We start from the raw sequence: 16687 nt of genomic DNA, 5'->3' as shown, positions 1-16687 counted from the left end.
TCAATATATATCAATCGCAATACATATAACTGTGGTATGTAATCTAGAACATTAGAACACGTTTGTTTTTTGCAAATATGAGTATCCATCTTGGTATCAAATGGTTATGTACATCAAAGAACGTAAGAAAACGTCTGAATCTAATGTTTTTTCATCAACATACATCAGAAATACGTTTGAATCTAATCTATTTGCACATCATAAAACATTTAAAAACATTTTAAATTAATGTCTGAATTTACGTCAACATACATCAGGAAACGTCTGAATCTGATGTTTTTTACATCAACATACATCAGAAATACGTTTGAATCTAATGTATTTGCACACCATAAAACATCTGAAAACATCTAAATCCGATGTCTCAATAGGCTCCTAAAGTCCTATCGAGTTTCTTGTTTTAAACCACAATATATGGTTCAAGAGTACATATTTACTCAACTTTTGACGTTTTTATTAACCGTAGTTGAAAATATATAATTTTTATTTTTTTAGCCTTTTGTCTCGTCCCTAGCTTATAACACATACTTTGAGTAATTTTTTTTCACCGTGTATGTCAGATAGGAACATTTTTGAAATCTCAGTGCGAAAAATGTCGAGCTCAGTCACACAAGGTAGACCTCAAATGTCAAAGTAGAACTATTTACCATTTTACTTATTTCGAATTTTATCATTATTCCTTTGTTTTTCAAGTTCGAGTAAAGTACAATTTCGATTAGAATACCATGCTTGATCGTATTATTCAATATAAGCGAGATTTCGTCTTTAATTTTAGGACCCTATTTGCATCAATATAACGAATAATTCTAATGTTTTTTACATCTACATAACAAAACGTTTGAATCTAATGTTTTTGCACATCATGAAACATCTGAAAACGTCCAAATCTATTGTTATTTTACATCAACATACAAAAGAAAATCGTTAGAGTTTTATGTTTTTTGCACATCAAAAAACATTTGAAAACGTCAGATTTTGATGTTTCGGATTATTTGCTTGACATCAGAAAAACGTTTAATTTCCTGATGTATACATTATGTTACCTTGCATAAACACATCTGAATCGTAATGTTTTCTAATGTTCAACATCAGAAGTACATCAAACCTTGATGTTGATGTATACATCGAAATTTAACGTCAGGCTAATGTAAATTTTTATTCGGGATGGCTTATTCTCGGTAGCTCGTTCATCGTAGTATCTGAATATGGTCTTGAATCTCTTATCGAAGCCTGGGACGGGACGTGACAGCTCGCTGGTAAAAGCCCCTCGTTTCTTTTCGTTAGAGTTCATACGGGGTGTTGGGAAGCAGAATCATCCGATCCCTCTCAGACTACAACCCTGCAATCCCTCTGAGTTAACTGCGAACTTCAGCTTGGTGTGAATAATGCATTAACTGCTGGCTAGGCCATGAACACATCAAGAGGAGCAGATCAAGCTAGAAAGCGAAAGTGATTTCGGTGAACGGTTCGTGCAGGTAGAGGTTTTGATAGGTGATATTGGGATACCCGGAGAATGGAAGAGAGTGGACCTATTTAGATTTACAGTGGTGAATATGTTGGTAGGAGATTAGGAGATGCCCGCATCCCCACGAAACGTCAAAATTCGAACCGGTTATTTGTGCCTGCCGCCGCCATTACCGCTCGCGGATATGCGGATAGGGCCAGATCAGCTGCCCAGCGCACTATGTCCGACGTTAGGTTTCACGCATGGATTTGGAGAAACTCGATTGTCGCGTGTGGGGAAACTTCGGGATTCAACCACGACGACAATATGTATTAAAACTCCAAAAACGTGAATAATTCGCCATGCATATCTGTGCATTTTTCAACGCATTAGAGGATTTTGTAACGCATTTTTATCAAAACGCATTTTCGATTCAGTTGTTTGGAAGTGATCCGCCACTTTGCACGTGTCATGTAGCCAGAGAACTAGGAGCAAGACAGATATAGCACAGACAAACAGACGTAACACTTCCATCGACCACGCTTTTAACGATCATTTGAAATTTTCATAGTTGTGGATTTCACAACCAGAGTCGCGTACATCGATTTTGTTTGAGTTTGACATTTCACACTAGCGCCTTCTGTTGATGATATTGCACAACGCAGTGTTTCGTGAAACATTTCCACCAGGTGATGGTAGTGTGAACTGGACGATGGATTTTCACGAAAATTGTTCTAGGTGTTACGTCTGTTTGTCAGTGGATATAGTGAGAGTAACTGTTATCGAAGTAATTGTTCAGAATTCCTCTGGATAGCTCTGGATCTCTCTGGTTTTCCCGTAGTGTTGCCTGATACCAGTGGAAAATCGAGCACCCTTGCCCGATTTCCCGCTCTGTATATAGTCTCTATCTCGGTCTCTATAGAGACGTTTCTGAAAGGATTCGAGAAAAAAAGAGTTACTCAAGATTGCTCATTGTTGCTCCGGATTTCACAGCGTCTTGCCGCTAGCTGGGCCCATAACTTGTTGGAAATTGCACTGAATCCAACACTGTGCACGGAGGACCACTACCCAGAGGAACCGACAACCACCGGGGGAATTTCGGATCGCGTACGGCGGAGAGCATACAGAGCAAACACAAATTACAATACATTTTTTAAAATTTAAAAACTCAGTTGGTTCCGAGATCCGATTATTTGCTGATTCCGGTTGATGAACGGATGAACCCCTCGTTGCTGTCCCGGTGCAAAAAAGAAAGAAACCGCGTCTTTGGTTTTTACTCGCTTTTGATGCGTTCGGCGTTTATCGTGTAGTGGTTGACAGTTCTCAGACCAGTACAGCTGATTGCTGATGTTGACAAAATTATTCTTATTTTTCGCAGCGAAAACCGCTTGCGAGTGATTTTTCCACATTTTCAGTGCAATTTTCATGAAAAGTCGGTAATATCGGTTTAGTTTTGATACGCAGTTCAATGCAGTAGACTGTGAAAGTTGAAAATTTGTTGAAAGGCAGAAAGAATTCGCCATGGTGTTCGTAACATTTGAGGTAAGTCGCGATCGAAAAAATCTTCCTTCGGTACGGGCAATGTTTACTTACGCATTATGGTGCAAACCCTTCGTTTGTTTCACGCACAGAACGAAAAGAACCTCCCGTTGAACGAGCTGCTGCTATCGTTTGACGAAGACGGAGTGAAGCGGAAGCTTCCCGCTTTGGTTGGTATCTTCTGTATTCCGCTGGGAGTTTGATTCTAATCTTCGCCTTTTTCTAGCACGAGAAATGGAAGGAATCGCGCTGCTTCACCCGGTACGCAGCCTTCCCGATGCGAAACGGGTTGGTTGAGGAAGGTGCTCCTTTGGATCAATGGGTCAGCGAAACCGAGTGGTTCGTCAAGGATATGGAGTGGCTGCTCGGGCTGGAACATTTCCGGTGAGTACGCCTAACAATTTTTGCTCTAAAGCTTTAAAGGTTGGACGATTGCCTTCAGGGTAATTCTAATTAATTGTCCGCAAAATTTTACTTATTCCGAGGCAGTCAAATAAGAAACATTATCTAGAATCGCTTTAACTCATTGAGTCCACTGAACTGCATTCAAATCAACGCATATATTATGAGTAACCCACTTTCACTGACTGTTATCAATGAAATGTTCAGCTATATTTGTCCTTATCAGCTGAAGAAGATTCGCAACACTGAGGTTCTCTACATTCGCGATCAAAGCTTTCGTTGCACCTCATCCTGACCAAGACAGAAGTCGTTATAGAGGCGATCCGCCATGCTGCTGTTCCTATTCGTCCTAGTCTTCATCTCCTGCGCCTATCTTTTGTTGCACCACCACTACCGGTACTGGAAACGTCGCGGTATTCCACAACGGAAACCATCGTTCGCCTTCGGAGATTTCGGTCCGGTTCTGCGAGGTCGCGCCAAATTCGTCAACCACCTCCAGGACGTCTACGAGCGAACGAAAAATGACCACCCACTGCTGGGCCTGTACATTCTATTCCGCCCGGCACTGCTCGTGAACGATTTTGTTGTGGCGCGTGACATCTTGTCCCGGGACTTCCATCACTTTGGCGATAGGGGCATCTACGTGGACGAGAAGCGGGATCCCTTCAGCGGTCATCTTTTTGCACTGGATGGAGAACGGTGGCACCATGTGCGGCACCAAATAGCTCCCGCTTTTACGCCGTTGAAAATTGAGGAAATCTTCCAGACGCAGCTGGCTGGTGGATTGAAGCTTCAGGATCATATGAAAAAGTATGCAGATGGTGGAGAGCCGGTGGATCTGGCCAGTTTGTTTCTGAGGTATTCGGTTGACATGATTGCTTCGGTGGCGTTCGGGATGGAGTTAGATTCCGTGAACCACCCGGAAGAACAATTCTACAGAGTAGCCTGCAGTACTGTGGAATCCAGCGCCAAGAATGTACTTCGGTGGACGGGCGGCTTTTTGGTTCCAAGTGTTCTGAAATTCACCCGGACTCGGCTGGTGGATCAGATTGTTCAGGACTTCTTCATGGAAGTTGTTCGTCAGACCGTAGAGTTTCGAGAAAACACTGGGTTTTCACGAAGAGACGTCCTTCAGTCGTTGCTTAAAATCGTGAACAACGAAAACCGGGATGACTCCCAGAAGTTCACCATGACCGATTTGGCAGTCACGGTCTTTACATTTCTCTTGGCCGGAATGGAAACTAGTTCATCGTCGGCTGCCTTCTGTCTTTATGAACTTGCCAAAAATCAGGATATTCAACGCCGGCTTCAACAGGAAATCGACGAATCTCTCCATCTTCATAACGGTTCCATCACTTACGACAGTCTGCTCAGCATGAAATACCTGGACAACTGCGTAAACGAAACCATGCGCAAGTTTCCAGCCCTGGCATACCTGCACCGAATTTGCACCGAAGACTACTTGATCCCGAGCTCCCAAGTCACCATCAAGAAAGGAACCCTCGTCCTTATTCCAATCTACGCCCTCCAGCGAGATGCGGAGTTCTTCCCGCATCCAAACGCATTCATCCCTGAACGCTTCAACGATCCGGACGACATCCGTCGGACGCCTTACTTCCCCTTCGGCGAAGGACCCCGTTCCTGCATCGGACAACGGATGGGCAAAATGAACGTCAAGATAGCGCTGGTTCATCTACTCTCGATGTTCAACTTTACCCTATCGGACCCCGAGGACCAGCATCGAGAGGCGCCGATCGATCCCATGCATTTCACCATCTCTCCGCAGGGAAGTTTCAACATGAACGTTAGATATAGGGGTCGGAGCGATTGAATAACGCAAGAAGTGTCCGATAAGTCGATCACCGCATCAGAATAAAGGAGCTGTTCTTTAATTACTTAATTGTTTAGAGCGAAATAAAGGAATGTCATTGCTGTATACTGTATATGGACTATAACTTGCTTTAACTGTAACTAGTCTCTAAGTTATAACTTGCTTACTTCCAAGATTCGGTGGTGACGAGGGTTGACGTAAAAGATCCGCATCTAAGGCGATTATACGCTATCGCCTTAACATGTGTCAGGTTGAATCAGCATCGACTTCTCGTGCGTCTTAAATGAGGCTGCGCCGCAATGAACCCCTGCCTCTGCCATAATGTCCTACTGGGTCCCAGTCAACGCTTGGTCGACCTGAATTTATGTAGCCTGTAGGTTGTTTTTTATGTCACAATCGGACTGAAAAGCCACAAATCAGGTATCAGTAGGTCGGCTCTAGAGGCACGTTCTCCTCCATTTGGGAAATTTGTGCCATCGCCTATTCATCATTTACCTGACGGAGAAAGGAAGGAAAAATGATAGGACAGGGGAAAGGACAGGTAAGGGAATAGGATCGTCATACACGCAAAAGCATACCACAATGGGTTCAAACAGCGCCCTGAAAAGGGCACTGTAATAACGCATAAAGCGTAAAGAAAGCCTATAGCTCTTTACCACAGCGGGTCAAGAACAGCAGAACGTCCTGAAGATTCAGGTTTCTGAAGTCAGTTTCACTTAATAAGTGTTTTCCGAGTACTCGGAAACGCAGTTGCGCAAAAACTGGACAGTTACATATCAAATGATACGAAGTTCCATAATCGAATTCACAGCTATCACATACAAATAAATCAGTTTGCTGAATATTCGCCATGTGATAACTGAGTCGGCAGTGGTAAGTCAACGCTTTGACCAGCATGCTGCAATTATGCTTAGACAGATTTGTTAGATACTTCGCCACCTTTGGAGATGGCTCAGTGCAATACAATTTTGTTTGACGACACGACTCCAAACTATTCCAGTATTGTTTGTGCTGAGTGGCAGGCCAGGTGTCAATCTGAAGCTTTACCCAACACTTGGATACCGGAATAGCTGACTCAGGGCCAATGAAGTCATGTGATGCTACAGTGCGAGCTAACTCATCAGCCAATTCATTTCCAGCGATGGAAGAATGGCCAGGTGAACAGCGTTTGTTGAATTCAGCTCCTCGATTTGAGTTCGACAAGCGATAACTATTTTCTACCTGGAGTTGGCCGAAGCAAGTGCTTTAATAGCAGCCTGGCTAACTGAACAGAAGTATATTACCTTGCCCATTACGTGCTGCTGAAGTGCTGATTGCACTCCGCACATAAGAGCAAAGATTTCGGTCTGAAAAACGGTGCAGTGTCTACCAAGTGAATAAGACTGATGCAGCCTTAGCTCTCTAGAATAAACACCAGCACCTGCCCGACCTTCGAGAAGGGAGCCATCAGTGTAACATACATGCCGTCTGAAATACTTCTCTCCAGATAACCAGATGTCCACTCTTCCCGGGAAGGGAATTTCGTGGAAAATGTCCTATATAGAAAATTACAAGCAATTGTAAGATCACTTGGGACAAGGACAACTTTGTCCCAATTCACCAAAAGTGGAAACAACGAGGTGTGTGTTGAACTGCGGTTCACAGGAGTTTCCTCTAATATACCGAGTACCCATAGACGGTAAGTGCAAGAAAGTGCTTCTTTTTTGAGATGGATGTGTAGTGGGGCAACGTCAACGAGAACTTCGAGCGCTGCCGTAGGAGTTGATGAGAACGCTCCAGACATCGCCATTAAGCACATCCTTCGGAGATGGCCTAATTTTGATTGGACCGTTCTCACTTCGCCCTTTTGCCACCACACAAGACATCCATACGCCAATATTGGACGAACCACAGTTGTGTAAATCCATTTGATATACTTAGGTTTTAGACCCCAAGCTGTACCAAAGGTTCGCCGGCATTACCCGAAGGCCATACAAGCTTTCTTGATTGTGAACTCAATGTGAGGTGTCCAGGAAAGCTTGGAATCAAGAATGACTCCAACGTACTGTACCTGTTCAGTCACATCGATTTCAGAATCAAAGAGACGCAAAGGTCGAACGCCATTACGGTTTCGCCTTTCCGTAAAAATAACAATAGATGTTTTACTCGGATTTACCGAAAGGCCATATTGGTGACACCAACCCTCAACTACCTGAAGGGCGTTTTGCATCAGGTCGAAAAGGGTGCTGATGCACATACCTGTAGAGAATTAGGTGTTGTGCTATGTAACTGATTAGTATATGTTGAGCGTGGCTTCGGTCAGTAGTAGAATGGCATTGATGATAATGATGGTAACGCTAAGTTGTGTGCGTGCGCAGCGTGCGCTTGCTTCGTTCCCGATGTCGACATCGTGATTCATCATCAAGGTTTTTATATAATGGAAGGTTAAGCAGGTCGTTTAGTTTGTGGGGAAAAGCAGAGGAAGCCAAATTACAAAGGAATTTGCTGAGGGGGGGTGTTTGTTTTCAGAATTTCTCACGGTGAAAAAATAATGGCCGCTCAGCCAGTTTTGACATCTAAGACTACCTTAGAATATGTAAATACCTTGATTCATCATGAGGTAGATGAATGAAAAGGAAAAAAATGGCATAGGCCAAAAAGAGAAAGGACTACCAAACTCAGGAAACTCAATGACGGGAAAAGGTGTGCGTTTGAGTTTTAAGCCTAGTACTCAGATGGCAAGAAATGAGGTCAAGGAAAAAACAGCATTTTTACCAAAGTAATTTTGACAGTCGATCTTGAGAGAGAAAAAAGAAGAAAAAAATCGACGAAACAACTTGTTTACCAATTTTGTTTATCAACAATGAATCTACGCTCAGCTCAGACTGACTTGGTCTGGAACGCAGCACAGTGGAAGATTGACCAGCATTGACTAGAACCAGCATTGTGACCCGTTGATATTCCGGCCGGACAAACTGGTTCTATTCCGCAACCGGAAGAAAGGTTATATGATTTCCAGCTGGTGGTGCATACGGTGGCGGACATATACACCAGTTCCCTTGCCTGTGACGAGGTCGGATCATTTGGAATTGTGATGCAGTTGGTCAAGTTCGAGTGGAAGCTGACAATTTCCCAAGAAAAAATCCATCGGGATTACGGGGTGAAAATAGATGGATTACCAGCCGCGGAAAATAGCTGCGAAAATGTATCTAAAGTTTGCTCAAATATAAGCTACAAATTCCCAGGAAAAAATGCGATTCGGTGGTAGTTCTTAGTGATTTGGCAGGGGATTTACTCCAGCAATATCTTCAGGGATTTCTCCGGGAATCCTTTCGAAAACACCTCCAGGGATCCCTCGAGGAATTCCTACGAGTATTCCTCTAGGAATTTCATCAGAAATTTCTCCGGGGGTTCCTCAAGCAATTCCTCCAGGAATACATCCCGAAATACCTCCAAGAAGTCATCCATGCATTCCTCCAGGAATTCCTTCGAGGACTGCTCCAGAAAATCCTCTATTAATTCCTGAGGGGATTTCAACGTAAATTCCTCCATGAATTTCTCCGAGCACAGCTTCAGTAAGTTCTTCGCCTATTCCTCCGGGGATTCCTCCAGGGATTACATAAAAAAAATCCTCCAGTAATATTTCCAGTAGTTCTTCCTAAAAATCCTCCGGGAATTTCTTTGGAAATTCTTCCAGCCATTCCTCCAGAAATCCTAACAGGAATACCTCCAGATATTTCTTCCAGGGAATCCTGCATGAATTCCTCCCGGGGATTCCTCCAGGAATATCTCGGAGGATTCCTCCAGGAATATCTCGGAGGATTCCTCCAGGAATTCCTCTGGGATTCCTCCGGGAATTCCTCCGGAGATTCCTCCAGGAATTCCTCCGGGGATTCCTTCCGAAATTCCTCCGGGGATTTCTTCAGGAATTTCTCTGGGACATCTTCAGTAAGTCATTCTGGGATCATCTTAGAAATTGCTGCTTGGATTCCTCTAGGAATATGCTTTGCGATTCATGCAGTAATTCTTTTTGGAATTTCTTCACGAATTCTTTCTGATTCCTCCCGGAATTCATTCGGAGATTCCTCCCGGAATTCATTCGGAGATTCCTCCAGGAATTCCTCCGGGAGTTCCTCCAGGAATTCTTCCTGGTATTTCTCCAGGAATTCCTCCGAAAATTCCTCCAGGAATTCCTCCGGGAATTGCTCCAGGAATTCCTCCGGGAATTGCTCCAGGAATTCCTCCGGGAATCGCTCCAGGAATTCCTCCGGGAATTGCTCCAGGAATTCCTCCAGGGATTCCTCCAGGAATTCCTCCAGGGATTCCTCCAGGAATACCTCCAGGGATTCCTCCAGGAATTCCTCCAGCAATTCCTCCAGGGATTCCTCCGGGAATTCCTCCAGGGATTCCTCCAGGAATTCCTTCGGGCATTTCTCCAGGAAATCCTCCTAGAATTCCTGCGGGAATTCCTCCAGGAATTCCTCCGGGAATTCCTCCAGGAATTCCTCCGGGAATGCCTCCGAGAATTCCTCAGGGAATTCCTCCAGGAATTCCTCCGGGGATTCCCCCAGGAATTCCTCAGTGGATTCATCCAGGAATTCCTCAGGGGATTCCTCTAGGAATTCCTCCAGGGATTCCTCCAGGAATTCCTCCGGGAATTCCTCCAGGAATTCCTCCGGAAATTCCTCCAGGAATTCCTTCGGGCATTTCTCCAGGAAATCCTCCTGGAATTCCTCCGGGGATTCCTCCGGGAATTCCTCCAGGAATTCCTCCGGGAATTCCTCCAGGAATTCCTCCAGGAATTCCTCCGGGAATTCCTCCAGGAATTCCTCCTGGAATTCCTCCAGGAATTCCTCCTGGAATTCCTCCAGGAATTCCTCCTGGAATTCCTCCGGGGATTCCTCCGGGAGTTCCTCCGGGGATTCCTCCGGGAATTCTTCCAGAAATTCCTCCGGGAATTCCTCCAGGAATTCCTCAGTGGATTCATCCAGGAATTCCTCAGGGGATTCCTCTAGGAATTCCTCCAGGGATTCCTCCAGGAATTCCTCCGGGAATTCCTCCAGGAATTCCTCCAGGAATTCCTCCGGGAATTTCTCCGGGAATTCCTCCAGGAATTCCTCCGGGAATTCCTCCAGGAATTCCACAGTGGATTCATCCAGGAATTCCTCAGTGGATTCATCCAGGAATTCCTCAGGGGATTCCTCTAGGAATTCCTCCAGGGATTCCTCCAGGAATTCCTCCGGGAATTCCTCCAGGAATTCCTCCAGGAATTCCTCCGGGAATTTCTCCGGGAATTCCTCCAGGGATTCCTCCAGGAATTCCTCCGGGAATTCCTCCAGGAATTCCTCCGGGAATTCCTCCAGGAATTCCTCCGAGAATTCCTCCAGGAATTCCTCCGGGAATTCCTCCAGGAATTTCTCCGGGAATTCCTCCAGGAATTCCTCCGGGAATTCCTCCAGGAATTCCTCAGTGGATTCATCCAGGAATTCCTCAGGGGATTCCTCTAGGAATTCCTCCGGGAATTGCTCCAGGAATTCCTCCGGGAATTCCTCCAGAAATTCCTCCGGGCATTTCTCCAGGAAATCCTCCTGGAATTCCTCCGGGGATTCCTCCAGGAGTTGCTCTGGGGATTCCTCCAGGAGTTCCTCCGGGGATTCCTCCTGGAGTTCCTCCGGGAATTCCTCCTGGAGTTGGTCTGGGGATTCCTTCAGGAGGTCCTCTGGGGATTTCTTTTGGAGTTCCTTCGGGGATTCCTCCAGGGATTTTTCCAGGAATTCCTCCGGGGATTCCTCCAGGAATACCTGCAGGAACTCTTCACGGAATTCCTCCAGGAATTCTTTAACGAATTCCTTCAGCAATTTCTCCAGAAATTACTCCATGAATTCTTCCAAAAATTCCATCAGGAATTCCTTCAGTAATAATTTCAGGAATGCCTCCAGGAATTCTTCTAGAAATATTACTTGGTAATTCTCCAGGAATTCTTCCAATATTTTCTCCAGGAATTCCAACAGGAATTCTTTAAAGGGTTCCTCCAGGAAATTCTCTGGGGCTTCCATAATTAATTCTTTCGAGGATTCCTCCAAGAATTACTGCGGGAATTCATCCGGGAATTGTTTCGGAAATTTTTCCAGGAGTTTTGCAGGACTCCTTCGAGGATTCTTCTAAAAATACCTTCTGGGACTCCTCCAGGAATTCTTCCTATTCAAGAATTACTTCAAGGATTCCTCCAAGAAGTCCTTCAAGAATTACTCTGGGATCTACTCTATGAATTCCTCTGGGGGGTTTTCGAGCAATTTTTACAGGAATTTCTCCAGAAACTCTTTCATGAATTCTTACCGGAATTACTCTTTTAAAAATTCTTCCAGGAATTTATCCAAAAACTTCCAGAAATTATTCATGGAATTTCTCCTGGTACTCTTCCAGGAATTCCTCCTAGAATTCTTCCAAGACTTCCTCGAGCAATTCTTCCAGGAATTCCTTCAGAAAATGTTCCAGGTATTTCTCCAGGATTTCTTCAACCAATTTCTACAGGAATTCTTACAGGAGTTTCTCTAGATTTTTTTTCCAATAATTTCTTCCAGGAATTCCTCCAAGAATTCTTCCCGTAAAAACTCCAGGATTTCTTTTTAAAATTCCTTAAGAAATTCTTCCAGAAATGTTTCAAATGATTCCTCCAGGTATTCCTCCAGAAATACTTCCGGGGATTTCTCCGAGGATGCCTCCAGGAATTTATGAAATGCGGGTATTTTTCCAGGAATTCCTTCAAGAATTCTTCCGGGGACTTCTCCAGGAATTCCTGCGGAGATTCCTCCAGGGACTCGTTCAGGATTTTTTCCAAGGATTCCTCCAGAAACTCTTCAAGGAATTCCACCAGCAATTTCTCCAGTAATTCTCTAACGAATTCCTTTGCATGAATTTGCACGAATTCCTTTGCATGAATTCCAATTTATCCAGGAAATACTCAAGGAATTCTTCAAAGAATTCCTCCTGGATTACTCCGGAAAATCTTGCAATAATTCTTCCAATATTTCATCCAGGAGTTTCTGCAAGGATTCCACCAGGAATTCCCCGGAAGAATTCCTGGTATTGCTGGAGGAATTCTTGAAGGAACCCCGACGGAATTCCCGGAGGAATCCCGAAAGGAATTCCTAAAGAAATCCCCGGGGGAATTCCGGGAGAAATTCCTAAAGGAATCCCCGGAGGAATTCCTGGAGGAGTCCCCAGAGGGATTCCTGGAGGAATCCCCGAAGGAATTCCTGGAGGAATTCTTGGAGGAATTTCTGGAGGAATCCCAGGAGGAACTTTCCTGGAGGAATTGCTGGAGAAATCCCCGGAGGAATCCCCGGAGGAATTTCTGGAGGAATCCCAGGAGGAACTTTCCTGGAGGAATTGCTGGAAAAATCCCCGGAGGAATTCCTGGAGGAATTCCTGGAGGAATCCCCGGAGGAATTCCTGGAGGAATCCCCGGAGGAATTCCTGGAGGAATCCCCGGAGGAATTCCTGGATGAATCCACTGAGGAATTCCTGGAGGAATCCCCGGAGGAATTCCTGGTGGAATCCCCGGAGGAATTCCTGGAGGATTTCCTGGAGAAATGCCCGGAGGAATTCCCGGAGGAATTCCTGGAGGAATCCCCGGAGGAATTCCAGGAGGATTTCCTGGAGAAATGCCCGGAGGAATTTCTAGAGGAATCCCCGGAGGAATTCCTGGAAGAATTCCCGGAGGAATTCCTGGAGGAAATCCCGGAAGAATTCCAGGAATAATCCCCGGAGAAATTCCTAGAGGAATCCCCTGAGGAATTCCTGGATGAATCCACTGAGGAATTCCTGGAGGAATCCCTGGAGGAATTCCTGGTGGAATCCCCGGAGGAATTCCTGGAGGAATCCACGGAGGAATCCCTCGAGGAATTGCCGGAGGAATTCCTGGAGGAATCCCCGGAGGAATTCCAGGAAGATTTCCTGGAGAAATGCCCGGAGGAATTTCTGGAGGAATCCCCGGAGGAATTCCTGGAGGAATTCCTGGAAAAAAAACCCGGAGGAATTCCATAAGGAATCCTTAGAGGAATTCCTGGAAGAAACATTTGAAAAGTTTCTGGTAGAATTTCTTAAGGAATTTAAAAAAATCCTGGAAATTTTACGGGAGGAATTACTGGAACTATTGGAAAAATTTCTGGAGAAACTCCTGTAAGAATTTCTGTAGAAATTGGTTGAAGAAATCCTGGAGGAATACCTGGAACATTTTCTGAAGGAATTCCCGAAACAATTCCTGGAAGAATTCCTCGAGGAATTCTTGGAAGAATTCTAGGAGGAATTCTTGGAAGAATTCTAGGAGAAATTTCTGGAAGAGTACCAGGAGAAATTCCATGAATAATTTCTGGAAGTTTTTGGATAAATTCCTGGAAGAATTTTTGAAAGAGTAATTCCGGTAAGAATTCATGAAAGAGTTTCTGGAGAAATTCCTGTAAAAATTGCTGGAAAAATCCCCAGAGGAATTCATAGAGTAGATCCCAGAGTAATTCTTAAAGGACTTCTTGGAGGAATCCTTGAAGTAATTCTTGAATAGGAAGAATTCCTGGAGGAGTCCCAGTAGGAATTTCTAGAAGAATCCTCGAAGGAGTCCTGCAAAACTCCTGGAAAAATTTCTGAAACAATTCCCGGATGAATCCCCGCAGTAATTCCTGGAGGAATCCTCGAAGGAATTCATTGTGGAAGCCCCGAAGAATTTCCTGGAGGAACCCTTTAAAGAATTCCTGAAGGAATTGCTTGAGGAAATATTGGAAGAATTCCTGGAGAATTACCTGGTAAAATTTCTAGAAGAATTTCTGGAGGCATTCCTGAAAATATTACTGAAGGAATTTCTGGTGGAATTTTTGGAAGAATTCATGGAGTAACTTCTGGAGAAATTGCTGAAGGAATTCGTTAAAGAATTCCTGGAGAAATTGCTGGAGGAATTCCGTAAAGAGTACCTGGAGGAATCCCTGAAGGAACTCCTAAAGGATTCCCCAGTGGAACTTCTGAAGGAATCTCCAGAGGAACTCCTAAAGGAATTCTCGGAGGAACTCCTGAAGGAATCCTCGGGGGAACTCCTGGAGGAATCCTCAGAGCAGTTCCTGGAGGAATTCGTGGAGGAACTCCTGGAGGAAGCCCCGGTGGACCTCCTGGGGGAATCCGCGGAGAAACTCCTGGAGGAAAACCTGAAGGAATCGCCGGAGGAATTCCTGGAAGAATTTCCGGAAGAATTCCTAAAGGAATCCCCGGAAGAATTTCTGGAAAAATCCCCGGAACAATTTCTGGAGGAATCCCCGGAAGAATTCTTGGAGAAAAAACCAGAATGAATTCCTGCAGAACTCCCTGAAGGAATTTCTGGAGCAATCTACGAAGGAATTTTTGAAGCAATCCCCAAAGTAATTACTGGAGGAATTTCTGGAGGAATCCCTGAAAAAATTCCGGAAACAATCCCTGAAGGAATTCCAGGAGGAATCCCTGAAGGGGTTCCTGGAGGAATCCCTAAAGAATTCCTGAGGGTATCCTTAAAGGAAATCCTGGAAGAATCTCCGAATGAACTCCGGGAGGAACCAGAAGAATTCGCGAAGAAATTCCAAAAATAATTCCTGCATGAATCTCAGAGCATATTCCTAGAGGAATCCAAGCAGCAATTTCTGAGATAATCCCAGAATGACTTACTGAAGATATCCCAGAAAGAATATTTGAAGAAATTCCAGAACAAATTGCTGAAGAAATACTATAAGGAATTCCTGAAATAACACAACACCCATTCCCAATCCTGCAATCCCAGAAGGAATTTCTGCATGATTCCCATAAGCATTTCCTGTAGGAATCCTAGAAGGAATACCTGGAGAAATTCCAGAATAAATTCTTAGAGCAATCCTAGAAAAAAATCGTGGAGAAAATTACTCAAAGAATTGCTCGACAAATCCCAGAATAAATTGTAAAATTCTAGAAATCCTAGTAGAAAATTCTGGATGAACGTCAGAAGCAATATGTGAAGAAATCCCAGATGCTATTCCTGGAGATATCTCAGAATAAATTTTTGAAGAAGTCCTTGAAGAAATATCCGGACGAATTCCAGAAGGGATTCCTAGAGAAATCTAAGAAGGAATTACTAGAGTATTGTATTCCTGGAGGAATACAACAACGAATTACTGAAGGAATCCCAGAAGAATTTTTTGGGAGAATTTTCCGAAGGAATTTGTGGAGGAATCTCAAAAAGAATTCCTGCAAAGTTCCAGAAAAAAATCCTGGGGAAATCCTAGGAGTTCGTGAAGGAATCCCAGAAGCAAATCGTGGAGAAGTTACAAAAAGAATTGCTTGACAAATCCCAGAATAAATCGAACAATTTTAGAAATCCTAGAATAAATTCCTGGAGAAATCCCAGAAGTAATACGTGAAGAATTCCCAAAGTTATTCCTGAAGAAATTTCAGAATAAATTCCAGGAGAAATTCTAGAAGAAATTCCTGGACTAATTCCAAAAGGGATTCCTGGAGAAATCCAAGAAGGAATTCCGGAAGAAATACCAGAATAAATTCCTGGAGGAATCCTAAAAAGAATTCCTGAAGGAATACCTAACGTGGAGAAATTCTAAAATGAATTCTTGGAAGAATCTCAGAAGGAAACTGCAGAGAAATCCCAGAAAAAAATCCTAGAAGAATCCCAGAATAAATTCCTGAAAAAATCGCACAATAAATTCCTGGAGAAATCCTGGATGGTATTCCTGAAGAAATTCCAGGAGGAATCCTAGAGAGAATTCCTGGAGAAATCCCAGAAGAAATTGGTTGAGTAATTCTAGATCGAATTGCTGCAGAATCCCAGAAATAATTTGTGGAGAACTTCCCGAACGAATTTCTGGAGCAGTAGCAGAATGAATAGTTGGAGAAATACTGGAACTCCTAGAAGAAAATCCTGAAGAAATCACAGAAATAATTCTTGTGAAAATGTTGCAATAAATTCCTGGAGAAATAATGTTTATGTTTATCTATATGTTTCATCTGACAATATGTCTTAATGAAAAAGTAATAAAAATAATAAAAAATAGAAGAAATCCCTGGAGGGATAGAGATCTCGCATAGAATTATTAGTGGAATTCCGGTAAGAATTCAAGGAGTAATCCCGGAAATTTCAGGAGAAATCGCAGTCTAATTTCCTAGATTAATCGAAAGAGGACCTCCTGGAAGAATCTCGAAAATAATACCTAGAGGAATGCCGGAAGGAACTCCTGAAAGAATCGCGGAAGAAATTTCTGGGAGAATCCTAGAAGGAATTCCAGAATAAATCCCTGGAAAAACCCCAAAAGGCGTTAAATTCCAGAAGGAATTCGTGGAGAACTTCCAGAATTAATTTAAAGGGAATCCCAGAAAAAAAATCGTGCAGAAATCCCAGAAGGGATTCCTGGTCACAGAATAAGTTCCTGGAGAAATCGCAGAATAAATTCACAGAACAATCCTAGAAGGAATCCCACAAGAGAAATAATTTGCAG

The 16687-nt window shown here is 43.7% G+C and overlaps 2 protein-coding genes across 2 annotated transcripts in view; both read left to right on the top strand.

The window, feature by feature from the left end:
* The first annotated feature begins 2796 nt into the window (after window positions 1–2796).
* The window catches only part of LOC109406862 (activating signal cointegrator 1 complex subunit 2), a 35293-nt gene continuing 21402 nt past the window's right edge, over window positions 2797–16687 (top strand). Inside the window, exons 1-3 of the mRNA XM_029854673.2 lie at window positions 2797–2986; window positions 3076–3153; window positions 3210–3367. Coding sequence (XP_029710533.2) covers window positions 2966–2986; window positions 3076–3153; window positions 3210–3367 — 257 coding nt within the window. The 5' untranslated portion in view covers window positions 2797–2965. The remainder of the gene's footprint in view (window positions 2987–3075; window positions 3154–3209; window positions 3368–16687) is intronic.
* Window positions 3396–9638, top strand: LOC134284977 (probable cytochrome P450 6d4). Its single transcript, XM_062844679.1, has one exon. It carries the CDS (start codon window positions 3714–3716, stop codon window positions 5214–5216), a length of 1503 nt encoding a protein of 500 aa, XP_062700663.1. The 5' UTR covers window positions 3396–3713; the 3' UTR covers window positions 5217–9638.

Source organism: Aedes albopictus, chromosome 1, assembly GCF_035046485.1.
Source record: "Aedes albopictus strain Foshan chromosome 1, AalbF5, whole genome shotgun sequence".
NCBI classification, from domain to species: Eukaryota; Metazoa; Arthropoda; class Insecta; order Diptera; family Culicidae; genus Aedes; species Aedes albopictus.
Note: the sequence above shows the minus strand (reverse complement) of the source record. Positions and strands in the feature narration are given on the sequence as shown.